Source organism: Pleurodeles waltl, chromosome 7 (genome assembly GCF_031143425.1).
Source record: "Pleurodeles waltl isolate 20211129_DDA chromosome 7, aPleWal1.hap1.20221129, whole genome shotgun sequence".
In the NCBI taxonomy this organism is placed as follows: Eukaryota; Metazoa; Chordata; class Amphibia; order Caudata; family Salamandridae; genus Pleurodeles; species Pleurodeles waltl.
This window is the reverse complement of record NC_090446.1, coordinates 1527466485-1527491251: the sequence shown is the minus strand read 5'-3', so window position 1 is coordinate 1527491251 and position 24767 is coordinate 1527466485. Positions and strand designations below refer to the sequence as shown.

General features: G+C 48.1%; 1 protein-coding gene across 2 annotated transcripts in view; it reads left to right on the top strand.

Moving 5' to 3' along the window:
* GRIK5 (glutamate ionotropic receptor kainate type subunit 5) overlaps positions 1-24767 on the top strand; it is a 994397-nt gene that overhangs the window by 740302 nt on the left and 229328 nt on the right. For both annotated transcript variants that reach the window (XM_069201377.1, XM_069201378.1), the window contains 2 exons: positions 4918-5082; positions 9908-10005. In XM_069201377.1, the coding sequence (XP_069057478.1) occupies positions 4918-5082; positions 9908-10005 (263 nt within the window). The remainder of the gene's footprint in view (positions 1-4917; positions 5083-9907; positions 10006-24767) is intronic.

Sequence of the window (24767 nt, the reverse complement as noted above, 5' to 3'; positions counted from 1 at the left end):
ACAATTACCTATTTGACAAATTATTATTGATTTATGTCGTTCTAATCCATGTTTATGCAATGCAGTTTATTTTTATATAACCTGTTGTGAAATATCTTCAGGTGTATTTATTGTGTCAGAAGTGTGTGTGTGTGTGTTGTGCAAACGCTTTACACATGACCTCTGGGGATAAGCCTGACTGCTCTGTGCCAAGCTCGGGGTGAGCACAGGTATCTTGGGTGTTTAAGTTACTCACCCTTACTAGAGTTGTGGGTTCTGCATGGCTTAGGTGAATACCCTAGCCAACCAGAAACCCCCTTTCCAACAGGTGAGACAGAGTAAATCATGCACGCCAGATCTGACAAACTTAACCACAGCCATTCTGGCCTTCCTGGGGTACAAGTCTGCTGTACAGACACCTGTATTTTCATATAGGTCAGCCCCATCAGCTGATAAGGGCCTATAAACCATCCATGGATGGGAGATGTAGGCCTTAGCAATGACGAGGGGTATCACAGAGTCCGAAAGCTGCACTTAACTAATAGGTCTCCCCAGGTGACAAAGACCCGTTCACTTAGGACTACATGTTTACACCACAGGCTGAACTTGTGTCCTGATACCTGGCGATTAGTTTTCTGATCGGACAGCTCCTAAAATCATCTGCCTGAAATCACACTGTGTGCATGAGTCAGAGCTGCGACCAGGGCGTCATCTCCTCCAGCTGAGAGGTGTTGTTTTAATGCAGGTTTATTTGAGAGCAGATCTTTGTCCTACCTTTGTAGTCAGCAGCTGTGTCAGTGTTAAAAGTGACTTTTCTTGCACTGTTCCTCAAGTCTGCAGGCTCTTGTTGCTGGGCCTGCCTCTGCCCTGTAGACCAGTCTCTACTGGGCTCCCACTCCCCCTCTCACTGGAGCTGTTTTCTGCATATAATGCTCTCCCTGACGGGGCCCATCCACTCAGTAAAGTGACCTTACTGGTGCCATCTGAAAGATAAACTGATATTATTGTGTTACAATACAGCGCCCCCCAGTGGTATTTTAGAGTCAGTGGCCATGGCAGACACTTTTCAACTGGTGTCACTGCTTAGCACTGTTTCAGAGTTATTCAAGAATTGAAATGTACAGAAGAACGGGACAGTATCAGTGAAATATGGTATTAAATGAGTAGAGGTGGAGATGAACAAAACATATATAAGGTAATAGATAATAACAAATGTAGGTAAAAGAATTAAAGGTGCTCTTTCAAACACTCAGTCCCTTTCTGCCAGCATTATTTTGTTGGCATTATGATATCTGTTCAAGCACAGGGTCGAAACCTCCATAGCCAATGTGTGCCTCTGGTTTAATAAGTAAATAATCACTGAGAAACTAAACTGGCTACTCTTTTTCTTTAATTCTCAGCTCTCAAGTTCTCTCTTGCAAGCCATTCTTCTGGACCTAACACGGTGGGGGAATTAAAACTGTGTCAGATGCCTTTAGTGCATTTTCTAAGGACAGAAAGACAGTAGGCCTGATTGATCAACACTCCATGCCAGTGTAAAGTCAAAAAAAAGAAGTAAATTGGCACAAAGTGTTGTTTTGTAATTTACTTTCCAGCACAAAACTTATTTTGCACTGGACAGTTTACTACAGTATAAAGTAAATTCTTGTGTTACTTTGAGCTGCTTTGTGTGAAGGGGCACCCCTTGACTTGCACATGGGTGTTCCCACGCCACTACCCATCTTCTTTTGAGAAAAGTGCTATCTACTGACAATAGTAGACAGGCTTTTGAGCCAAACATTACACCCCTTTGAGAAAAGTGCTAAATAATAGAACTTTTTCCCCCTCTAAATTTTAAAACGTTGCATGTTTTCTGCACTGTACAGTAAACATGCAAAGTGGGAAACATATTAAATTACGTCTGAACATAGTATTTTATATTGAAAGGGTGATTTGGTTGTTGTGCTGTGTTACGTGACATATGAATAAATCTGCGTCTAAATGTTACAGACAAACTAGAGAACCGCACTAAGGCATCAAACTTGTGAGTTGTAGGCTTTCCAGAAGGATTAGAGGGGCGAGAATCTATGGGTTCTTGGGGAGGGGACAGAGTGGGCAGCTGAGGTGCTCTTGGGAGGATGTGCGGATGTACATAGTGGAACATTCAATACAGATTAGTAGGGGGCTTCCAGGTGGGGGAAACGTTCTTCATTAAATCCAGAACAGCGCATTATGGAAGATAAAATTCAGAACTGCAAAACTCTAAGGTGAGCTAGAAAGATACATTATGAAATTGAAATGCTTCTGTATTAAATCCAGGACTTAAAAACTGGCGGGGGCCTTCTGGGTTCATGGTAGAGTGCTTCAGCATTAAATCCAGAACTGTGAAGCTGTTAGTAATAGATGAAAGGACATAACTGGAATCAGTGGGGTCCTACGTTGGCACGGAAGCCGCAAAGAAAAACACATTACAGTTAAAACCTAAAGAGCTCTAAAAGCGGAAGCTATTCTAAAACATGCCTGCAACACTTTTCTGGAGGTGTCGTAGATTGCACGTTTCTCCCTCCCATTGCTGTTTCTCCTCCCCTCCTTTATCTCCTCGCCTCACCTCACTATTTCCCCTCACCGTGCTGTTTCTTCTCACTGCTCTTGTTGTCTCACCTTGAAGTTTCCCCACAACTTCATTAGATCTTCTCCTCACTCCCTTTATCGCCTATCCTCGAGGATTCTCCTCCTCACCATTTCTACTCACCCCGAGTAATCATCACCTCCTGTCTGTTTCTCCTGTCTGTTTCGCCTCACCCTGAGTTCTCATCAGCTCCTGTCTGTTTCTCCTGTCTGTTTCGCCTCACCCTGAGTTCTCATCAGCTCCTGTCTGTTTCTCCTGTCTGTTTTGCCTCACCCTGAGTTCTCATCAGCTCCTGTCTGTTTCTCCTGTCTGTTTTGCCTCACCCTGAGTTCTCATAAGCTCCTGTCTGTTTCTCCTGTCTGTTTCTCCTCACCCTGAGTTCTCATCAGCTCCTGTCTGTTCCCCCTGTCTGTTTCTCCTCATCCTACGTTCTCATCAGCTCCTTTCTGTTCCCCCTGTCTGTTTCTCCTCACCCTGAGTTCTCTTCTTATCAGCTCCTGTCTGTTTCTCCTTACTCTGAATTCTCACCAGTTCCTGTCTTTTTCTCCTCACCCCGGGTTTTCATCAGCTCCTGTCTGTTTCTCCTTACTCTGAATTCTCACCAGCTCTTGTCTGTTTCTCCTGTTTGTTTCTCCTCACCCTGAGTTCTCATCAGCTCTTGTCCATTTCTTCTGTCTGTTTCTCCTTACCCTGAGGTCTCATCAGCTCCTGCCTGTTTCTCCTGTCTGTTTCTCCTCACCCTGAGTTCTCATCAGCTCCTGTTGTTTCTCCTGTCTGTTTCTCCTCACCCTGAGTTCTCATCAGCTTTTGTCTGTTTCTCCTGTCTGTTTCTCCTCACCCTGAGGTCTCATCACCTTCTGTCTGTTTCTCCTTACCCTAAGGTCTCATCAGCTCCTTTCTTTTTCTCCTCACCCGAGTTCTCTTCTCATCAACTCTTGCCTGTTTCCCCTGTCTGTTTCTCTTCACCCTGCGTTCTCATCAGCTCTTGTCTGTTTCTCCCGTCTATTTCTCCTCACCCTGAGTTCTCATCAGCTCCTGTTTATCCTCACCCGTAGTTCTCATCAGCTTCTGTTTGTTTCTCCTGTCTGTTTCTCCTCACCCTGAGTTCTCTTCTTGTCAGCTCCTGTGTTTTTCTCCTTACTCTGAATTCTCATCAGCTCCTGCATGTTTCTCCTCACTCGAGTTCTTTTCTCACCAACTCTTGTCTGTTTCCCTGTCTGTTTCTCCTCACCCTGAGGTCTCATCAGCCCCTGTCTGTTTCTCCTTATCCTGAATTCTCATCAGCTCCTGTCTGTTTCTCCTTCCCTGGGTTCTCATCAGCTCCTGTCTGTCTCTCCTCACCCTGAGTTCTCATCAGCTCTTGTCTGTTTCTCCTGTTTCTCCTCATCCTGAGGTCTCATCAGCTCCTGTCTGTTTCTCCTTAACCTAAGGTCTCATCAGCTCCTTTCTGTTTCTCCTTACCCTGAGGTCTCATCAGCTCTTGTCTGTTTCTCCTGTTTCTCTCACCTTGAGGTCTCATCAGCCCATGTCTGTTTCTCCTGTCTGTGTCTCCTCACCCTGAGGTCTCATCAACTCTTGTCTGTTTGCCCTGTCTGTTTCTCCTCACCCTGAGTTCTCATCAGCTCTTGTCTGCTTCTCCTGTCTGTTTCTCCTCACCCTGAGTTCTCAACAACTCCTGTCTGCTTCCCCTGTCTGTTTCTCCTCACCCTGAGTTATCACCAGCTCTTGTCTGTTTCTCATGTCTGTTTCTCCTTACCCTGAATTCTCATCAGCTCCTGTCTGTTTCTCCTGTCTGTTTCTCCTTACCCTGAGGTCTCATCAGCTCTTGCCTATTTCTCCTGTTTCTCTCACCCTGAGGTCTCATCAGCTCATGTCTGTTTCTCCTGTCTGTGTCTCCTCACCCTAAGGTCTCATCAGCTCTTGTCTGTTTCTCCTCACCCTGAGATCTCATCAGCTCTTGTCTGTTTCTCCTGTCTGTTTCTCCTTACCCTGAATTCTCACCAGCTCCTGTCTGTTTCTTCTCACCCTGAGTTCTCATTAGCTCCTGTCTGTTTCTCCTGTCTGTTTCTCCTCAACCTGAGTTCCCATCAGCTCTTGTCTGTTTCTCCTGTCTGTTTCTCCCTACCCTGAGGTCTCATCAGCTCTTGTCTGTTTCTCCAGTTTCTCTCACCCTGAGGTCTCATCAGCTCTTGTCTGTTTCTCCTCACCCTGAGGTCTCATCAGCTCTTGTATGTTTCTCCTCACCCTGAGGCCTCATCAACTGTTGCCTTGTCTGTTTCTCCTCACCCTGAGGTCTCACCAGCTCCTGTCTGTTTCTCCTCACCCTGCAGCCGCTATCCTCGATGACCAGACAGTCTGTGGCCCTGGAGAGCGCCTGGCACTGGCCCTAGCTCGAGAGCACATCAACAGCATCAGCGAGACCTCAGCCAAGGCCCGCGTGGAGGTGGAGATCTTCGAGCTGCAGCGAGACAGCCAGTACGAGACCACAGACACTAGTGAGTACTACTGGGTGAGAGACAGCCAGTACGAGACCACAGACACCAGTGAGTACTACTGGGTGAGAGACAGCCAGTGCGAGACCATGGACACTAGTGAGTACCTCTGGGTGAGAGACAGCCAGTACGAGACCACAGACACCAGTGAGTACTACTGGGTGAGAGACAGCCAGTGCGAGACCATGGACACTAGTGAGTACCTCTGGGTGAGAGACAGCCAGTACGAGACCACAGACACCAGTGAGTACTACTGGGTGAGAGACAGCCAGTGCGAGACCATGGACACTAGTGAGTACCTCTGGGTGAGAGACAGCCAGTGCGAGACCACAGACACCAGTGAGTACTACTGGGTGAGAGACAGCCAGTACGAGACCACAGACACTAGTGAGTACTACTGGGTGAGAGACAGCCAGTGCGAGACCATGGACACTAGTGAGTACCTCTGGGTGAGAGACAGCCAGTACGAGACCACAGACACTAGTGAGTACTACTGGGTGAGAGACAGCCAGTACGAGACCACGGGCACTAGTGAGTACTACTGGGTGAGAGACAGCCAGTGCGAGACCACAGACACCAGTGAGTACTACTGGGTGAGAGACAGCCAGTACGAGACCACAGACACTAGTGAGTACTACTGGGTGAGAGACAGCCAGTGCGAGACCATGGACACCAGTGAGTGCTGCTGGATGAAAGACAGACAGTTTGAGACCGCAGACACTAGTGAGAACTGCTGGCTGAGAGACTGCCAGTACGAGACCACATACACCAGAGAGTACTGCTGGGTGAGAGACAGGCAGTAAGAGACCACAGACACCAGTGAGTACTGCAGGATGAGAGACAGGCAGTACGAGACCACAGACACCAGAGAGTACTGCTGGGCAAGAGACGGCCAGTATGAGACCACAGACACCAGTGAGTACTGCAAGGTGAGAGACAGCTAGTACAAGACCACGAACACTAGTGAGTACTGCTGGGTGAGAGACAGCCGGTACTAGACCACGGACACTAGTGATTTCTGCAGGGTGAGAGGCAGCCAGTACGAGACCACAGACACTATTGAGTATTGCTGGGTATGAGACAGGCAGTACGAGACCACAGACACCAGTGAGAATTATAGTTTGAGAAACAGCCAGTACGAGACCACAGACACTAGTGAGTACTGCAGAGTGAGAGACAGCCAGTATGAGACCACAGACATCAGTGAGTGCTGCATGGTGAGAGACAGCCAGTACGAGACCACAGACACCAGTGAGTGCTGCAGGGTGAGAGACAGCCAGTACGAGACCACAAACACTAGTGAGTACTACTGTGTGAGAGACGGCCAGTACGAGACCACAGACACCAGTGAGTACTGCAGAGTGAGAGACAGTCAGCATGTGACCACAGACACCAGTGAGTGCTGCAGGGTTAGAGACAGCCAGTTCGAGACCACAGACACTAGTGAGTACTGCAGAGTGAGAGACAGCCAGTACGAGACCACAGACACTAGTGAGTACTACTGGGTTAGAGACAGACAGTACGAGACCACAGAAACCAGAGAACACTGCTGGGTGAGATACAGCCAGTACGAGACCGTGGATACAAGTGGTTACCTGTGGGTAAAAGACAACCAGTAGGAGACCACAGACTCTAGTGAGTACTACTGGGATAGAGACAGCCAGTACGAGACCACAGACACCAGTGAGTACTGCAGAGTGAGAGACAGCCAGTATGAGACCACTGACATCAGTGAGTGCTGCAGGGTGAGAGACAGCCAGTACGAGACCACAGACACTAGTGAGTACTGCAGAGTGAGAGACAGCCAGTACGAGACCACAGACACCAGTGAGTGCTGCAGGGTGAGAGACAGCCAGTACGAGACCACAAACACTAGTGAGTACTACTGGGTGAGAGACGGCCAGTACGAGACCACAGACACCAGTAAGTACTGCAGAGTGAGAGACAGTCAGCATGTGACCACAGACACCAGTGAGTGCTGCAGGGTGAGAGACAGCCAGTACGAGACCACAGACACTAGTGAGTACTGCAGAGTGAGAGACAGCCAGTACGAGACCACAGACATCAGTGAGTGCTGCAGGGTGAGAGACAGCCAGTACGAGACCACAGACACTAGTGAGTACTGCAGAGTGAGAGACAGCCAGTACGAGACCACAAACACTAGTGAGTACTGAGTGAGAGACAGCCGGTACTAGACCACGGACACTAGTGAGTACTGCAGGGTGAGAGACAGCCAGTACGAGACCACAGACACTATTGAGTACTGCTGGGTGAGAGACAGGCAGTAAGAGACCACAGACACCAGTGAGTACTGCAGGGTGAGTTACAGCTAGTACACGGCCACGAACGATAGTTAGTACTACTTTGTTAGAGACAGCCAGTAGAAGACCACAGACACCAGTGAGTACCCCTGGGTGAGAGACAGCCAGTGCGAGACCATAGACACTAGTGGGTACCTCTGGGTGAGAGACAGCCAGTGCGAAACCATTAACACTAGTGAGTACTGCTGAGTACAAAAGAGAGAGAGAGACAGAGACAGCCATTATGAGACCGGGGACACTAATTAGTACTGCTGGGTGAGAGACAGAGGGGCAGAGACAGCCACTGCGAGACCACAGACACTACTGAGTACCTGTGGGTGAGAGACAGCCAGTACGAAACCACAAGCACTAGTGAGTACCTCGGGGTGAGAGACAGCCAGTACGAGACCATGGATACAAGTGGTTACCTGTGGGTAAGAGACAACCAGTAGGAGACCACAGACTCTAGTGAGTTCTACTGGGTGAGAGACGGCCAGTACGAGACCACAGACACCAGTGAGTACTGCAGACTGAGAGACAGTCAGCACGTGACCACAGACAGCAGTGAGTGCTGCAGGATGAGAGACATCCAGTACGAGACCACGAACACTAGTGAGTACTGAGTGAGAGATAGCCGGTACTAGACCACGGACACTAGTGAGTACTGCCGGGTAAGAGACAGCCAGTACGAGACCACAGACACTATTGAGTACTGCTGGGTGAGAGACAGGCAGTAAGAGACCACAGACACCAGTGAGTACTGCTGGGTGAGAGACAGCCAGTACACGACCACGAACGATAGTTAGTACTACTCTGTTAGAGACAGCCAGTAGAAGACCACAGACACCAGTGAGTACTGCTCGGTGAGAGACAGCCAGTACGAGATCACAGACACTAGTGAGTACCTCTGGGTGAGAGACAGCCAGTACGAAACCATTGACACTAGTGAGTACTGCTGAGTACAAGAGAGAGAGAGAGAGAGAGGGACAGAGACAACCATTATGAGACGGGGACACTAATTAGCACTGCTGGGTGAGAGACAGAGGGGCAGAGACAGCCACTGCGAGACCACGGACACTACTGAGTTTCTCTGGGTGAGAGACAGCCAGTACGAGACCACAAGCACTAGTGAGTACCTCGGGGTGAGCGACAGCCAGTACGAGACCACAGACACCAGTGAATACTGCTGGGTGAGAGACAGCCAGTACGAGACCACAAACACTAATGAGTACTGCAGGGTAAGAGACAGCCAGTACGAGACCATGGATACAAGTGGTTGCCTGTGGGTAAGAGACAACCAGTAGGAGACCACAGACTCTAGTGAGTACCTCGGGGTGAGAGACGGCCAGTACGAGACCACAGACACCAGTGAGTACTGCAGAGTGAGAGACAGTCAGCACGTGACCACAGACAGCAGTGAGTGCTGCAGGATGAGAGACAACCGGTACTAGACCACGGACACTAGTGAGTACTGCAGGGTAAGAGACAGCCAGTACGAGACCACAGACACTATTGAGTACTGCTGGGTGAGAGACAGGCAGTAAGAGACCACAGACACCAGTGAGTACCTCGGGGTGAGAGACGGCCAGTACAAGATCACGGACACTATTCTGGGTACTGCTGGGGGCAAGATAGAGACGGACAGAGAGCCAGTGCAAGACCATGGAGACTATTCATTACTACTGGGTGCAAGAGACAGAGGGACAGAGAGCCAGTACGAGACTACGGACACTAGCGAGTACTGCTAGAGGGCTATAGAGAGGGCCAGAAACAGGCAGTAGGAGACCACGGACACTAGTGAGCACTACTGGGTGGGAGACAGCCAGTACGAGACCACAGACACCAGTGAGTACTGCTGGGTGAGAGACAGCCAGTACGAGACCACGGATACAAGTGATTACCTCTCGGTAAGAGACAGCCAGTAGGAGAACTAGGTGAGACAGCCACTACGAGACCACGGACACTAATGAGTACTGCTGGGTGAGAGACAGCCGGTACTAGACCACGGACACTAGTGAGTACTGCAGGGTGAGAGACAGTCAGTACGAGACCAGAGATACAAGTGAGTATTGATGGGTTCAAGAGACAGGGGGACAGAGACAGCCAGCACGAGACCACGAACACTAGTGAGCCTGTTTCTCATCCAGAAGTACTCACTAGTGTCCGTGGTCTCGTATTGCCTGTCTCTCTCTCTATCTCTTGCACCCGTGAAGGTGTGTGAGCCGGGGCTCTGATTTGTATTGAGTGAGCATTCGGATGTGACCTATAATTTCAGGGAGCACTGACCCATCAGTTCTATTTCCAGTGAGAGCAGATGCATAGTTCTGGTTTCATTCGATCATAGTTTTGGTTCAGTGAGTGTGGAACTCTCAGTTCAGTGACCATGGGGCTCTCAGGCTGGGACCGCTGGCATTAAAGCACTGAGTCTGGGTTCAGTGAGCACAAAGGCCCCAGTGGTCACTGCGGGGCAGTGGGAGGCCGTGCCATGTTTTGCCTCTTGTGTGAAGTCTGTTCTCTCTCTTCCGCAGTGTGTCAGATATTACCGAAAGGAGTGGTGTCCGTCCTGGGACCGTCCTCCAGCCCAGCCTCGGCGTCCACCGTCAGCCACATCTGTGGGGAGAAGGAGGTGAGAGGTGGGGGTCCCGGGGGGCCTTCGCCTGCATGTGCATGCTGTGCTGCTGTGAAACAGTGATGGACATGTGTGGCCTCCGTGTGTACCCGCTCACTGCACACCCGCGTGTGCACGCAGCCGCCCTTCAGGGAGCCCGACTCACAAAGTACAGCTAGACTTTTGGTCTAAGTTTCCCTTTGCGGTTCGGGCCCAGGGTGTTAAAGGACTGACTGCCTCAAGAGGCTGTTTGGGGAGAACGGGGCAAAATGTTTCTCTAGGAAATGAAACAAGCTTCACTGATTGTCATAATCACTCAGGAGGAGAGCAGTGGCTCCCAGAGCCAGGCCTGGGCATGAGGAGGAAATGCAGGTCACTGCTGAGGAAGGGCCTCTGCGGTCACTGCTGAGGCAGGGCCACTATGGTCACTGCTGAGGCAGGGCCACTGCAGTCACTGCTGAGGCAGGGCCACTATGGTCACTGCTGAGGCAGGGCCACTGCAGTCACTGCTGAGACAGTGCCCTTCGGTTTCCTTTGATGCAGGACTCCTACGGTTACTGTCACTGCCTGGGCAGGGGCTCTGCTGTCACTGCTGAGGAAGGTCCCCTACAGTCACTGCTGAGGAAGGGTCTCTGCAGTCACTGCTGAGGCCTCTATCTATTTTCTCTCCAGCCACAGTTCAGGAAAGGCCGCTACCATCACTGCTGAGACAGGGCCTCTAAGGTCACTGCTGATAAAGGGCTCTGCGGTCACTGCTGAGACAGGGCCTCTTTGTTTCTGCTGAGGAGCGGCCTCTCCTCTACCTAGGTAGCATTTTACCTCTGCTAGGGATGGTTCTTTCTGTGCTGGAGTAAAAACGCTGGCAGGACAAGCCCATTAATCTGCAATCGTGACCCTAGAGCGCCATCTTCTGGTTAACGGGGAAACACTTGTTTCATTTGTACATCCAAAGTGGATGAGGAAAGGGCTAGTGAACCTGCCTTCATCAAGAAATGACATAAATACTGCAAGCCCCGTGGAAACAGATGTGTGTCACTATTTTCTCCAGATGATCTTTTGAGCAGGTCAATGCAAAGTAGCAATAACGCTGGCGTATTTCGGGGGATTTCGCGTTACGCGAAAGGTCAGATTGTAAAACCCCAAAACTGGGACGTTTTGAGAAAACAGAAGGTGGGCTATAATTTTACATCAGCCAAGGGGCACAGAATGACAGCGCTCATCAACATAAAAACACAGACAAGGAGGTACTAAGGAAATGCTATTTTTAAACCCAGTATCGTTCCTGTTAATTAAAACGCTTTCTGCTACGAGCTGCTAACTAGTCCTGCTTTCGAACACACAAAATAGTGTCTCCTGCAGTTTTCAGCCACCCTCGTCTCCTTAGCTGGTGAAATCCCAGGACTGTCCCGGTAAATCCGGGATGCCTGGTCACCACTGCCTTGTGTAATTACGCTGCACTGGTACCAAAATTGTAGTGCGGGTGCACGTGAGCACAGTACCCACACCTGAGAGCTCTGAATGAGTGGGGGGTCCACGTACGCCACTGATGGGGATGAGGCACTCTGGAATTAAATGTTACGTTTACATATTTATCATCTGCTCTACACTGCTAATTCTGCCATTGGTAATCTCGGGGGGGGGGGGGGGGGGGGCTGGCTCTAGGCAGGGGAGGACCAAATTATGCGGCAGAGTTTACTAAATTATGCAGCCAGAAAAGGCGAATGATGTCAGATAATGCAGCATATTTTATGGTAGTTTTACCTCATAATTGTGTTCACCTTCACACTATCTGTGGAAGGGTTCCCCTGCGTCGGTATCAGTCTGACACCCAGATACAGCATCAAGCAACAGGAGGGTGACCCGTAAACCTCCGTGAAGGGCCTTCCATTGCGCAGCAGCGCGCTTAGAAAGTTTTAGTAACTTTTGATCCGTTTGCACTAGAAACATTTTTTGTTAAAATCTACAGATTGTACAGCAGGTGAAAGATAATGTGTAACCGCATTAAATTCAAATCCATATGCGGAAAATATTACTGCCACACAATCACGTAAATCCAGTCAGCCTGGTTCCAGGGTTCATAAACACCCACGTGAAAAGGGGTTGCAGTTTGGGGGGAGGTAATTGCGCAACAAAGTGAAATAATCTGATATCAAACAACATAGTAAAATCATGTAAAGCACTTGCCAAGAAACTCGAAGTTCGTGTCTCGTGCACAAGATAACATGCCGAGTCAAGATACTCAGGGCACGGGTCTCGTGCACAAGATAACATGCCGAGTCAAGATACTCAGTGCACGGGTCTCGTGCACAAGATAACATGCCGAGTCAAGATACTCAGGGCACGGGTCTCGTGCACAAGATAACATGCCGAGTCAAGATACTCAGGGCACGTGTCTCATGCACAAGTAACATACCGGGTGAAGATACTCAGGGCATGTGGATTGTGCACAAGTCAACATACTGAGTCAAGAAACTCGGGCACATGTCTCATGCACAAGATAACATACCCGTTCAAGGCACTTGGTGCACTTGTCTTTTGCACAAGATAACATACCTGGTCAAGACACTCGGGCACTTGTCTCGTGCACAAGATAACATACTGGGTCATGACACTCAGGCACTTGCCTCGTGCACAAGATCATATACTGGGTCAAGATTCTTAGGGCACTTGGATTGTGCACAAGACAACAAACTGAGTCAAGACACTCGGGGAACTTGTCTCGTGCACAAGATAACATACTGGGTCACGACACTCAGGGCACTTGTCTCATGCACAAGATAACATACTGAGTCAAGATACTCAGGGCACGGGTCTCGTGCACAAGATAACATGCCGAGTCAAGATACTCAGGGCATGTGGATTGTGCACAAGTCAACATACTGAGTCAACACACTCGGGGCACTTGTCTTGTGCACAAGATAACATACCGGGTCACGACACTCAGGTACTTGCCTCGTGCACAAGATCATATACTGGGTCAAGATTCTCAGGGCACTTGGATTGTGCACAAGACAACAAACTGAGTCAAGACACTCGGGGCACTTGTCTCGTGCACAAGATAACATACTGGGTCACGACACTCAGGGCACTTGTCTCATGCACAAGATAACATACCGAGTCAAGATACTCAGGGCACGTGTCTCATGCACAAGTAACATACCGGGTGAAGATACTCAGGGCATGTGGATTGTGCACAAGTCAACATACTGAGTCAAGAAACTCGGGCACATGTCTCATGCACAAGATAACATACCCGTTCAAGGCACTTGGTGCACTTGTCTTTTGCACAAGATAACATACCTGGTCAAGACACTCGGGCACTTGTCTCGTGCACAAGATAACATACCGGGTCACGACACTCAGGCACTTGCCTCGTGCACAAGATCATATACTGGGTCAAGATTCTTAGGGCACTTGGATTGTGCACAAGACAACAAACTGAGTCAAGACACTCGGGGCACTTGTCTCGTGCACAAGATAACATACTGGGTCAAGACACTCTGGGCACTTGTCTCGTGCACAAGATAACATACCGGGTCACGACACTCAGGACACTTGTCTCGTGCACAAGATAACATACCGGGTCACAAGACTCAGGGCACTTGTCTCGTGCATAAGATAACATACTGGGTCAAGACACTCGGGGTACTTGTCTCGTGTACAAGATAACATACCAGGTCAAGACACTCAGGCATTTGTCTCATGCACGAGAAAACATCCCGGGTCACAACACTCAGGCACTTGTGTCATGCACAAGATAACATACCGGGTCACGACACTCAGGCTCTTGCCTCGTGCACAAGATCATATATTGGGTCAAGATTCTCAGGGCACTTGGATTGTGCACAAGACAACAAACTGAGTCAAAACACTCGGGGCACTTGTCTCGTGCACAAGATAACATACCGGGTCACGACACTCAGGACACTTGTCTCGTGCATAAGATAACATACTGGGTCAAGACACTCGGGGCACTTTTCTCGTGCACAAGATAACATACTGGGTCACGACACTCAGGACACTTGTCTCGTGCACAAGATAACATACCGGGTCACGACACTCGGGGCACTAGTCTCGTGCACAAGATAGCATCCGGGGTCATGACACTCAGGGCACTTGTCTTGTGCACAAGATAACATACTGGGTGAAGACACTCAGGGCAGTTGTCTCGTGCACAAGATAACATACCGGGTCACGACACTTGGGGCACTAGTCTCGTGCACAAGATAGCATACCGGGTCATGACACTCGGGGCAGTTTGTCTCGTGCACAAGATAACATACCGGGTCACGACACTCGGGGCACTAGTCTCATGCACAAGATAACATACCGGGTCACAAGACTCAGGGCACTTGTCTCGTGCATAAGATAACATACTGGGTCAAGACACTCGGGGTACTTGTCTCGTGTACAAGATAACATACCAGGTCAAGACACTCAGGGCACTTGTCTTGTGCACAAGATAGCATACCGGGTCATGACACTCGGGGCAGTTTGTCTCGTGCACAAGATAACATACCGGGTCACAACACTCAGGACACTTGTCTCATGCACAAGATAACATACCGGGTCACAACACTCAGGACACTTGTCTCATGCACAAGATAACATACCGGGTCACAACACTCAGGACACTTGTCTCGTGCACAAGATAACATACCGGGTCACAACACTCAGGACACTTGTCTCATGCACAAGATAACATACCGGGTCACAACACTCAGGACACTTGTCTCGTGCACAAGATAACATACCGGGTCACGACACTCAGGGCACTTGTCTTGTGCACAGGATAACATAGTGAGTCAACACACTTGGGGCACGTGGATTGTGCACAAGTCAACATACCGAGCCAAGACACTCAGGGCATGTGGATTGTGCACAAGAAAACATACTGAGTCAAGACACTCGGGGCACTTGTCTCGTGCACAAGATAACATACTGAGTCAAGACCCCCAAGGCAGGTGAAAGTCTTAACCCATGCATTAAAGGGACAACGCCACAAATTATAGCATGCTTCGCCAAATTTCTCTTATTAGTGAACCAGCTATTAAAACAATATAATCTTGAACTTGAATCAGTCTGATTGTCGGGAGCTCAAGAATAATTCCTTCTTAAGAAGATCTGGCTGCGGGGGGATGCTCCTGCTCCGAAACGGTCCAATAACGTTGCACATTTGTTTTAGCCACGCGGGGGTCTAAGGAGAGTACAGAGTGAAAAAGACTCATGAAGGAACTATTTGCTAATGTGCACAAATTGCCCAACTGTTGCGAGTTGAACTAATGATAAGAGAAGTGGTGATGAGCAATTTTTCCCTTTCACATCATTAGTGTAGTCTTAGCCATGCGACTCAAGGGAGAAATGTTTTTATAGCCAATGCCCATGTTTCATTATCTTGGATTGCTGAAGCTTACTTTTAATTGGGAATGTCACACAGTCGCATGTAACCCGCAAAAGGTTTTGTGCTTTGAAAACTTTTGTCGAATTGCACTTTCATCCTCAGTTGCTGAAAAATAGCCTGGTAGAGCAGTGGTTCCCAACCTGTGGTCCGGGGACCCCTGGAGGTCCGCAAAGCCTCCTCAGGGGGTCCGTGACTGATTAGAAAATGTAATAAAATTAACAGAGTGGGCCCCCAGCTTTCGGTAATGACTCACTGGGGGGGGGGGTCCCCGGATTCCAATAATGATTCATTGGGGGTCCCCGGGTTCCAGTGCTGATAAAGTGGGGGTCCACAGAAGTCAAAAGGTTGGGAACCACTGTTGTAGATGATACACATTTTTTTTAATCTGCGGGGCAGATTTAGGGAGCGCCACTTTCCTAGCACCCCTTAGTGCCACCCTATCGCCACCATGTGTGCGCCGTATTTGTAATAGAGCGCACCATGGCGCAGGGTAGGCGGCAATAGCATCAGAAATTTTGACTCTATTGATGTACTCTTCAGGTTAGTGCCAACATTTTGGCCCTAACCCTGAACAGTACATAGGGGTCCATTATAAACAATGGTGTGTCCCCTTTTAACACCTGTTTTGTGCAGGCATTAAAAATGCCCCAATAAATGACGCAAAGAAAGATTTATTTGCGCCATTTATGCGGCTCACCTGATAGGGGAACGCCCCCTCCTTGCATAAATCATGCCTGGTACAGGGGTTACAAAGTGCGCAATGCATGCATTATGCCACTTTGTAAATCTGGCCTTGTTTGGGCCACGTGAGTGTAAAAAAAAATATGCTAATGTGTCAAAGGAGGCGCTAGGCCCTCTTAAATCTAGGCCTATGTCTTTTAATTTTTACTATGGTTATACAAATGTCTGAAAGTTCGGAAGGTGTGCCAACGCCTGTTGTTTTCATCCTATAATTGTAATGGTTTTTATTAACTGTGCAAATAAAGATTCTGTAAGTCAGGGCATGTGTCTAAGGCACACAGTAACATACCCAGGGCCTCATTTATAAGAAACTGACGCATTAGCCCAGATGCGTTAGATTTCTTGCATTGCCCAATGATTCCATACCAACACCATGGATGCACTGTATTTACTATACAGAGCTCCATGGCACACTTTTTCAGATGCTTCAGAAATTCTGATGCATCTATGGCACTTAACTGACGCAATTGCTAGACTAGCAAAAAAAAATGACGCTACTCCAGCAATACGAGGAAGGCTCCCATAGAGAAAAGCCCTGCGTCAATGTTGTGCCTGCTCTCAGCCGGTGTTAAAATTTTGACGAAGTGGAGCTGCAGAATGACGCAGTGAAATGTTATAAGTGTCACTGCATCAGTTCTGCGTGACTTTTTGTCTGGGAAAACATTATACCTGGCGCAGGTATAATGTTACGCAAGGGTTTACAAATGGACACATTGGCCCCAATGCGTCAGTTTGTAAATCTGGAGCAGTGTAAAGCACTGCTTAGCTCCACTGCCATCTCAAAAAAATGATACAACAATGGTGCAAAGGCCTTGTAAATAACACAAGAGTCTGCCAAAGCTTTCGCACAAGAAGCGGATTATCACTTGGACAATGAGCCAGAACGTTTCTCCCTACAAACCAGAGGGTGAATCCTACATCATCGTCATGTCGTGGTTACTTCACTTCAACTACTAAGAGGTCAATCAATCAACATTTATAGAGCGCGGCTTATCACCCAGGGGGTCTCACACTGAGTGAAGTTTAGAGGGAGACCTGGGTGATATCCCCATTTGTATAAGAGAAATACAAAACAAACAGCAACATAGTGGGGCATGCGAAGAGGAGGAGGACTGTTCAGACCTGGAGGCGGGCTCTAGTGACAACTCCAGCTTTGTTTCTAGGAGGCAGACCCTCTCCATAGCTGTACGGCCGCCCTCTCTTCTACCCAAGTCGCGCGCATGTGTGTGTGAGAGAAGCGGAAAGAAACAGCGCAAGCCAGGCTTGTGACTGCTACGCAAGCCCGTTAGAAGATTAAACCAACAGGGACAGGGGTGGATGGTGGAAGGAGGGTTCTCCTCCACCCATCTGATACTGATAGTGGGGAGGCATTTAACAGGCAAGAGAGGAGGGACACATCCCGGAAAAATAAAGGAATTATAAACAGGCATTGGCAAAGCCAATAGGTGTTACCTTTGGGACCTATAGGCTTTGCCAGTAGCTTTTAGCCTTTTAGCACTGCCAATGCTGTGCAGCATGGCTAAAGAAGAAAAAAACGCTTTTTCTCATGCTGCTAGGTGACTTTTGTAGCGGTAATCAGTGGTTTACAGGGAGAACGTTAAACACACCTCTTCCAGAAATAAAATGCCTGGAGAAAAGCGTTTGATAATTATTTGGTCCTGGTCTAAAGAGGGACAATTTGCAGAATCTAAATTAAGATCGGTGACAGTGGGTGCATCTGCAAGTCACACAGCCCTGGTGTTTCACATATTTGTGTTCTTCTGGAGTAATCACACCCGATGAGAGAGGTATAGTTGTTTATAAAGTTTATGTGTTGATGGAAAACCAGTTAGTGAATGAAAGACTCCCTCCGAGGAAGGCTTGTGGTAGAGGCGTGTTGTGCATTGAGTCGCCCCATCATTAATGTGCCTGATATGGCTAGAGGTCACAGCTTTAAAGGACGAGGAACTATTGTTAAAAAACACACATGCATGCAGGTGCCTCCTCTCCTGACCTGGATGCCTCCTCAATAACATCCCTGACTCAAGTGATTCTATCTGGAGAGGAAAGTGGATTTTCATCACAGTTGCAACAGGGACGATAAAGTCCTTCATCTCATAAGTGAAACTGAGGAAATTGTTAGCTATGCCTTATATGAAAGTAGTCGGTGAGAGAGGCATTTATGTATATAAAATAGTATGCACATACATAGCACATACATAGCACATACATATGTTGCTCATGTTGTTGATTTCCCACTACCCCTGGACCATGGACATCATTTAGTGGTCGCCAGGGGTCTCAGCTTCAGTGCTGCTTGGCAAAGCTGTCACCCGCATCCAGCTGAAGCTTGGATGAAGGAAGTGCTCTGTCCACAAAATCCAGCTTTGCATGAACAGCATATGATGGACAACAGTGAATGAATGGTACTATGAAATGGCTGTCGGGTCTACAAACGAGTGAATACAGCTGCAGCCTTGTCTCCTATCAGTTAATCAATTAATCAGTCAATCTATCTGCATTTGTAAAGCGCTGCTCTGTCACCCCTGGGGGTATCTGGGCGCTGAGGCTGCCAAGTCTCCGTCAAACAGCCAGGTCTTGAGTTTCTTTCTGAAGTCTGCCAGGGAGGAGTTGTTCGGAGGTGGGGAGGCCGGTCGTTCCAGGTCTTGACAGCGATGTAGAAGGCAGAGCGTCTCCCGCTGCAACAAATGCGTGTGTGCATGAGGGCAAGAGAGGAGGAGCGCAGGTGTTTTGGTGGTAGATGGAAGTTCAGTCCATGGTTGACGTAGGACGGCCCTTGATTCTTTAGAGCTTTGTACGGTGCGTGAGGATCTTGAAATGGAGCTGCTCCCATGACTGAAGACAGTCTGACGTACAAGGAGAATCATGGCTGCTCTTACGGCTGGTCTGGTATGTACACAGTGATAAATGCTGTGAGACATGCCCTTGAGTGAACAGCATTAAAACTCAGTGAGCCTGGGTGCACTCAGGTACTGCTTCACTCAAAGCTCTTTGCATGAATGGCGTCGTTCATATGATTCCTCGAAAGTGAATAAATAGTCGTATTAATATGATTACTCACACTTAAAAGCTTAATGCTATGCCAAGGGCACCTTGTGACTAAACCGTGGTGAAGGGTGGCGTGGGAAGTGCACACTTGTGTTGCTGTGGCATTCTACTGGCCATTTCCAGCCACCACTACAGTCTGTTTTTTCCTCAGTCCGCCCTCCATTTCATAGCAGCAGACACCCATCCCAAGGACTGTCCCTTAGCAGCAAAGCTGAAAGGATCATTGTTTCTAGCAGTGTATATTACAAACTGGGGGCGGGAGGCATGTCTACAAGCCCCATGGCGCTGGACAGCACAGCAAGTGACCTTGCCGCGCTGCTCTGTGCCACCTGGAAAGGGAAGAAGTGTACAGTATCTACAAGATATAGTGCACTTATGCCCTTCCCCCTGCACGGGTGCACAAATTGCTGCCTGCGCCAATGCAGGCATCGTTGCACCATGGGTGTCTGCATTGTTAGCACGATTGTGTTTTGTGCAGGAAGGGGCATCTTCCTGCACAAAAACAATTCTGTGAGGCATTTTCCTTGTTTTATGTTTGCTGCAGAATGCACACATAGAATGAAGAAACAGCATGTAGAAATAAAGATATTTCTCTTTGTTGTGCCTGCTCTGGGGGAGGTGTACAGGGTTGACGCATTTCCAGGTTTACGAATTTTTGTAAATCTGGGAATGTGTCAAAACCCATTGGGTGTTGCATGGAAGCACCCACTGTAACGTCCATGGGATGCCTCCCTAATGCAGTGTAACGCAACGCAGCGGCTTTCGATACATTGCCTTACACCATATCTACAAGGCCATGAAAAGCCACCCAAAGTGGCTTTGCTCAGCCTTGTAGATATGGGCCTGCACTATCCGCCGTGGTGCGTCACAAAAAGTGACGCAGCAGCGGCACACAGGCCTTGTAAATATGCCCCGGGATGTTTAAAGCAGACGCACCAGGTGAATTGCTTCCCATGGCATAAGAGACACTGTTACTGGGCCGAGAGACACTAGACAGAGGGAAGCAGTAGCAGGCCCTGGCTCCTGCAGGTGCTTTATCGTGGGCATGGGGTGGACTAGCTTGTTGGAACAGCAAGAGCTGCCTGTGACCGGGATGCTGTGGCTGCAAACACCGTGCAGAGAGAATCCACTGACCGTCAACACATATGGGGAAGCAGAGGGGGTGCGTAAACAACGGGGTGCTGAAACAACACAGTGGAAAGGAGGGGGGCATGGATGGTTCAGAAGCATACAGACCAAAGAAGGGGAAAGCAGACAGGAGCCCACACAAAAGAGACAGCCGGTTGTAGAGTACTTAACTAATAGGTTAAAGAAATAGAGAGATGGGGTGGATGGGAGGTTTGGAGAAGAAACAGGGACGGGAAGAGAGGAGAAATGGAGGGGGTAAGGATAAGTAAAATATGGAACAAGAAAGAGCAGCGACGCGGCCAGTGTTGACTGCATCATAGCTCGGAAACTGTACCTGGATTCGAGCGCAAACATCAGAGTAGCCAGTGAAGGGGCACTAATCAAAGATAATGATTCTGTTCTTCATCTGTGCGCCACGGCAAGTAAAGGAAGTGATCCATGGCAAGCGCTGCCCAATGAGAAGGCAGCAAAGAATAGCAACAATGATGCCAATGAATGGTAAACTGTGGCCATGTTCCAAGGCTATCATTGAATATGAGTCTTGCAAGTGAGAGCGCACGCGCTGGTGTGTGCGCTCGTAGGCTCGACCTAAACAAGTAAAGAAAGTGATGCATGGTGAGCGCTGTCCAATGACAAGGCAGCAAAGAAGAGCAACAATGATGCCAACGAATGGTAATCTATGGGCAGGTCCCAAGGCCATTATTGAATACAAGAGCCGCGCAAGCGAGAGCGCATGCACTAAGGCTTGCTCTCGTAGGCTCGACTTAAACAACTAAAGGAAGTGACGCATGGTGAGCGCTGTCCAATGACAAGGCAGCAAAGAAGAGCGACAATGATGCCAATGAATGGTAAACTGTGGGCACATTCTAAGGCTATTATTGAATATAAGAGTCTTGCAAGTGAGAGCGCACGTGCTTGTGTGTGTGCTCGTAGGCTCGACCTAAACAAGTAAAGGAAGTGACACATGGCGAGCGCTGCCCAAAGACAATGCAGAAAAGAAGAGTGACAATGATGCCAACGAATGGTAATCTATGGGCAGGTCCCAAGGCCATTATTGAATACAAGAGCCGCGCAAGCGAGTGCGCATGCACTAAGGCTTGCTCTCGTAGGCTCGACTTAAACTACTAAAGGAAATGACACAAAGCGGGGGCTGCCCAATGACAAGGCAGCAAAGAAGAGCGACAATGATGCCAACGAATGGTAAGGTATGGGCAGGTTCCAAGGCCATTATTGAATACAAGAGCCTTGCAGGCAAGAGCACATGCTCTCACAGGCCTGACCTAAAAAATAGTCTACATGGAATTCAACTCACAATCATCACCAGAGCAGAAACAGGGCGCCCTCGAGTGAATTATCCAATAACTTGATGTGGTAAGGGACGTAAACTCTGTATTTCCCCCCAATCGCCAGCCAACCCTCTCATTTCAAACCCCCACGCGCCTGGGCAGTCACCCATAGCCTGCGAGGTGGTTTACTGCCTGATGATGGAAGGAGGAGCCTTCTGGGTGTTTCTTGCCCAGGCAGAGCCTGTCTGGCTCACGAGGGGGCGATTAGTTTGGAGTCACGGTGTCCAGGGGTCTCTAGTGAATCACGGGGGGTCTATCCTGGGATGAGAGGCCCGTGTCAATGCCCCGAAGGAAAGCTGAAGTCTGAACTGGATTTCATTTTCATCCTGGGAGGACGCTCTTGAGTTTAGGAAGGACCAGGTCATAAGCATTTGTTCGAGTGCTCTCTTCCAGGTGTTGAGGTTGGAAACCAAATCCCACCGCACTTTAGTGATGTCACAGAGCAGAGGGGCTTGTGGAGTGGACTCATGACAGGGGACACCCCAGCAACATTTCCTGTAAGTGACCAGGGCCCATGGAGACCAGTGCACAACACTGCAGCAATATCTGAAATAAATACCTCTACCTTCTTCACAACTGTTCCGCCGGATGTCCCCGGATTACCGGAAGCGGAAGCCACAGGGAGCATTTTGGTTTTATGTTTTTCATCGAAGTCACCCTGGAGGTCTGTCTGTGCTCCGAGAGCTCCGACCACAGTCTCTAGGCAGATCATGGGCATCATATTGAACGTTTTCCGATTGGATTCTTATTCCAATCATTTTACCATTTTTCCGTTGGGTTGTTTTCAATTTTTTTATGGTGAGATTGATTTGTAATTTGCTTTTGTTTTTACTATTTATGTTCAAATGTTGTTTTTTAAATTATGTTTTTACTTTTTCCTTGAACAACTTTTGAACTGTCATTTCAGCTAGAGATGTTTTCATTTTTTTATATCTGATTAGTTTTGAATGTGTTTTTTTTAACGTTTGAATTTTGTTGGTGTATTTTTGGTGCTCTACCTTTTGTAACCTTTTAGGGTTTTGCTTACTTTTTGTTGTAGCATTATAATACTTTACTTAAATTGTTGTTGTCATTGAAAGTTCTTCATTTCCTATTGCATTGTTGACTGTATTGTTGTAATGTTGGTTTGTTTTGGTTTGTTTTGCACTATACCTGTGCACATCATTTTAGAGGCTGGGATTGTTGCTTAGCCCAAGTTAACAAATGTATCAAAGTTTTCCTTCGTTGAAACTGCCTCCTCTCTGTGAACCAAACCTGGGGTCACCAACCACCAGGCCAGTTTCTCGCAGCACAATCAACATGTGCTGTACCTGAAGTAATGCATGGTGTTGCAGTAATACCCGAAGAACCGCATGTTTCTATGCGAGTACTTGCAGTAACGCATGGCGTTACAGTAATACTTGAATAACCGCATGTTTCTATGCGAGTACTTGCAGTAATGCCCGGCGTTACAGTAATACCTGAATAACCGCATGTTTCTATGCGAGTACTTGCAGTAATGCATGCTGTTACAGTTATACCTGATTCAGAGCAAGCTGCTATGCCAGTACTTACAATAATACCTGGCGTTGCGGTTATACATGAATCAGCACATGCGGCTATCCCAGTACTTGCAGTAATGTGTGGCGTTACAGTAATACATGAATAACCGCATGTTTCCATGCGAGTACTTGCAGTAATGCATGGTGTTACAGTTATTCCTGATTCAGAGCAAGCTGCTATGCCAGTACTTATTATAAAACCTGGTGTCGTGGTTATACATGAATCAGCACATGCTGCTATGCCAGTACATGCAGTAATGCATGGCATTACAGAAATATCTGAATAACTGAATGTGGTTGTACATGAATCAGCTCGTAATGCGTGGTGTTGTGGTTATACCTGAATCAGCACATGCTACTTTGCCAGTAGTTGCTGTAATGCACGGCGTTGTGGTTATACCTGAATCACCGCAGGCTGCTATGCCAGTACGTGCAGTAATGCATGGTGTTAAAGAAATACCTGAATAACTGAATGTGGTTGTATTTGAATCAGCTCGTAATGCATGATGTTGTGGTTATACCTCAATCAGCACATGCTGCTATGCTAGTAGTTGCAGTAATGCATGGCATTGTAGTTATGCCTGAATCAGCGCATGCTGCTATGCTAGTACTTGCAGTAATGGATTGTGTTGCAGCTATACCTGAATCACCGCAAGCTGCTATGCCAGCAGTTGCAGTAATGCATGGCGTTTTGGTTATACCTGAGTTACCGCAGGCTGCTATGCCAGTACTTGCAGTAATGCATGGCATTGGAGTTATACCTTAATCAGCACATGCTGCTAAGCCAGTACTTGCAGTAATGCATGGCATTGCAGGTTTACAAGAATCAGTGCATGCTGCTATGCCAATACTTATAATAATACCTGGTTTTGTGGTTATAAATGAATCAGCGCATGCTGCTATGCCAGTAGTTGCAGTAATGCATGGCATTACAGAAATACCTGAATAACTGAATGTGGTTATACATGGATCAGCTCGTAATGCATAGTGTTGTGGTTATACATGAATCAGCACATGCTGCTGTGCTAGTACCTGCAGTAATGCATTGTGTTGCAGCTATACCTGAATCAGCACATGCTGCTATCCCAGTACTTGCAGTACTGCATGGACTTGTGGTTATACATGAATCAGCTCATGCAGCTACGTCAGTTCTTGCAGGAATGCATGGCATTGTGGTTATACCTGAATCGCTGCAGGCTGCTATGCCAGTACTTGCAGTAATGCATGGCGTTACAGTTATCGCAGAATCAGCATATGCTGCTGTTAGACCTGCCATCCTTAGGATGGTCTGCCCCCATACGTTTTGCCTTTACATCCTGTTTTGTGGCTGTATATTTTTGTTGGCCTTAGGACTCCGAGCACTGTCCCACTGCTAACCAGTGCTAAAGTGCATGTGCTTCTCCCCTAAAACATGGTAACAATGGTGTATCCAGAATTAGCATATTCAATTCTCATGTAAGTCCTTTTTAGAGATGGTATACCATATACCCAGGGCCTGTAAGTTGAATGCTACTAGCAGGCCGTAGCAGTGGTTGTGCCACCCACGTAAGTAGCCCTGTACACCTGTCTCAGACC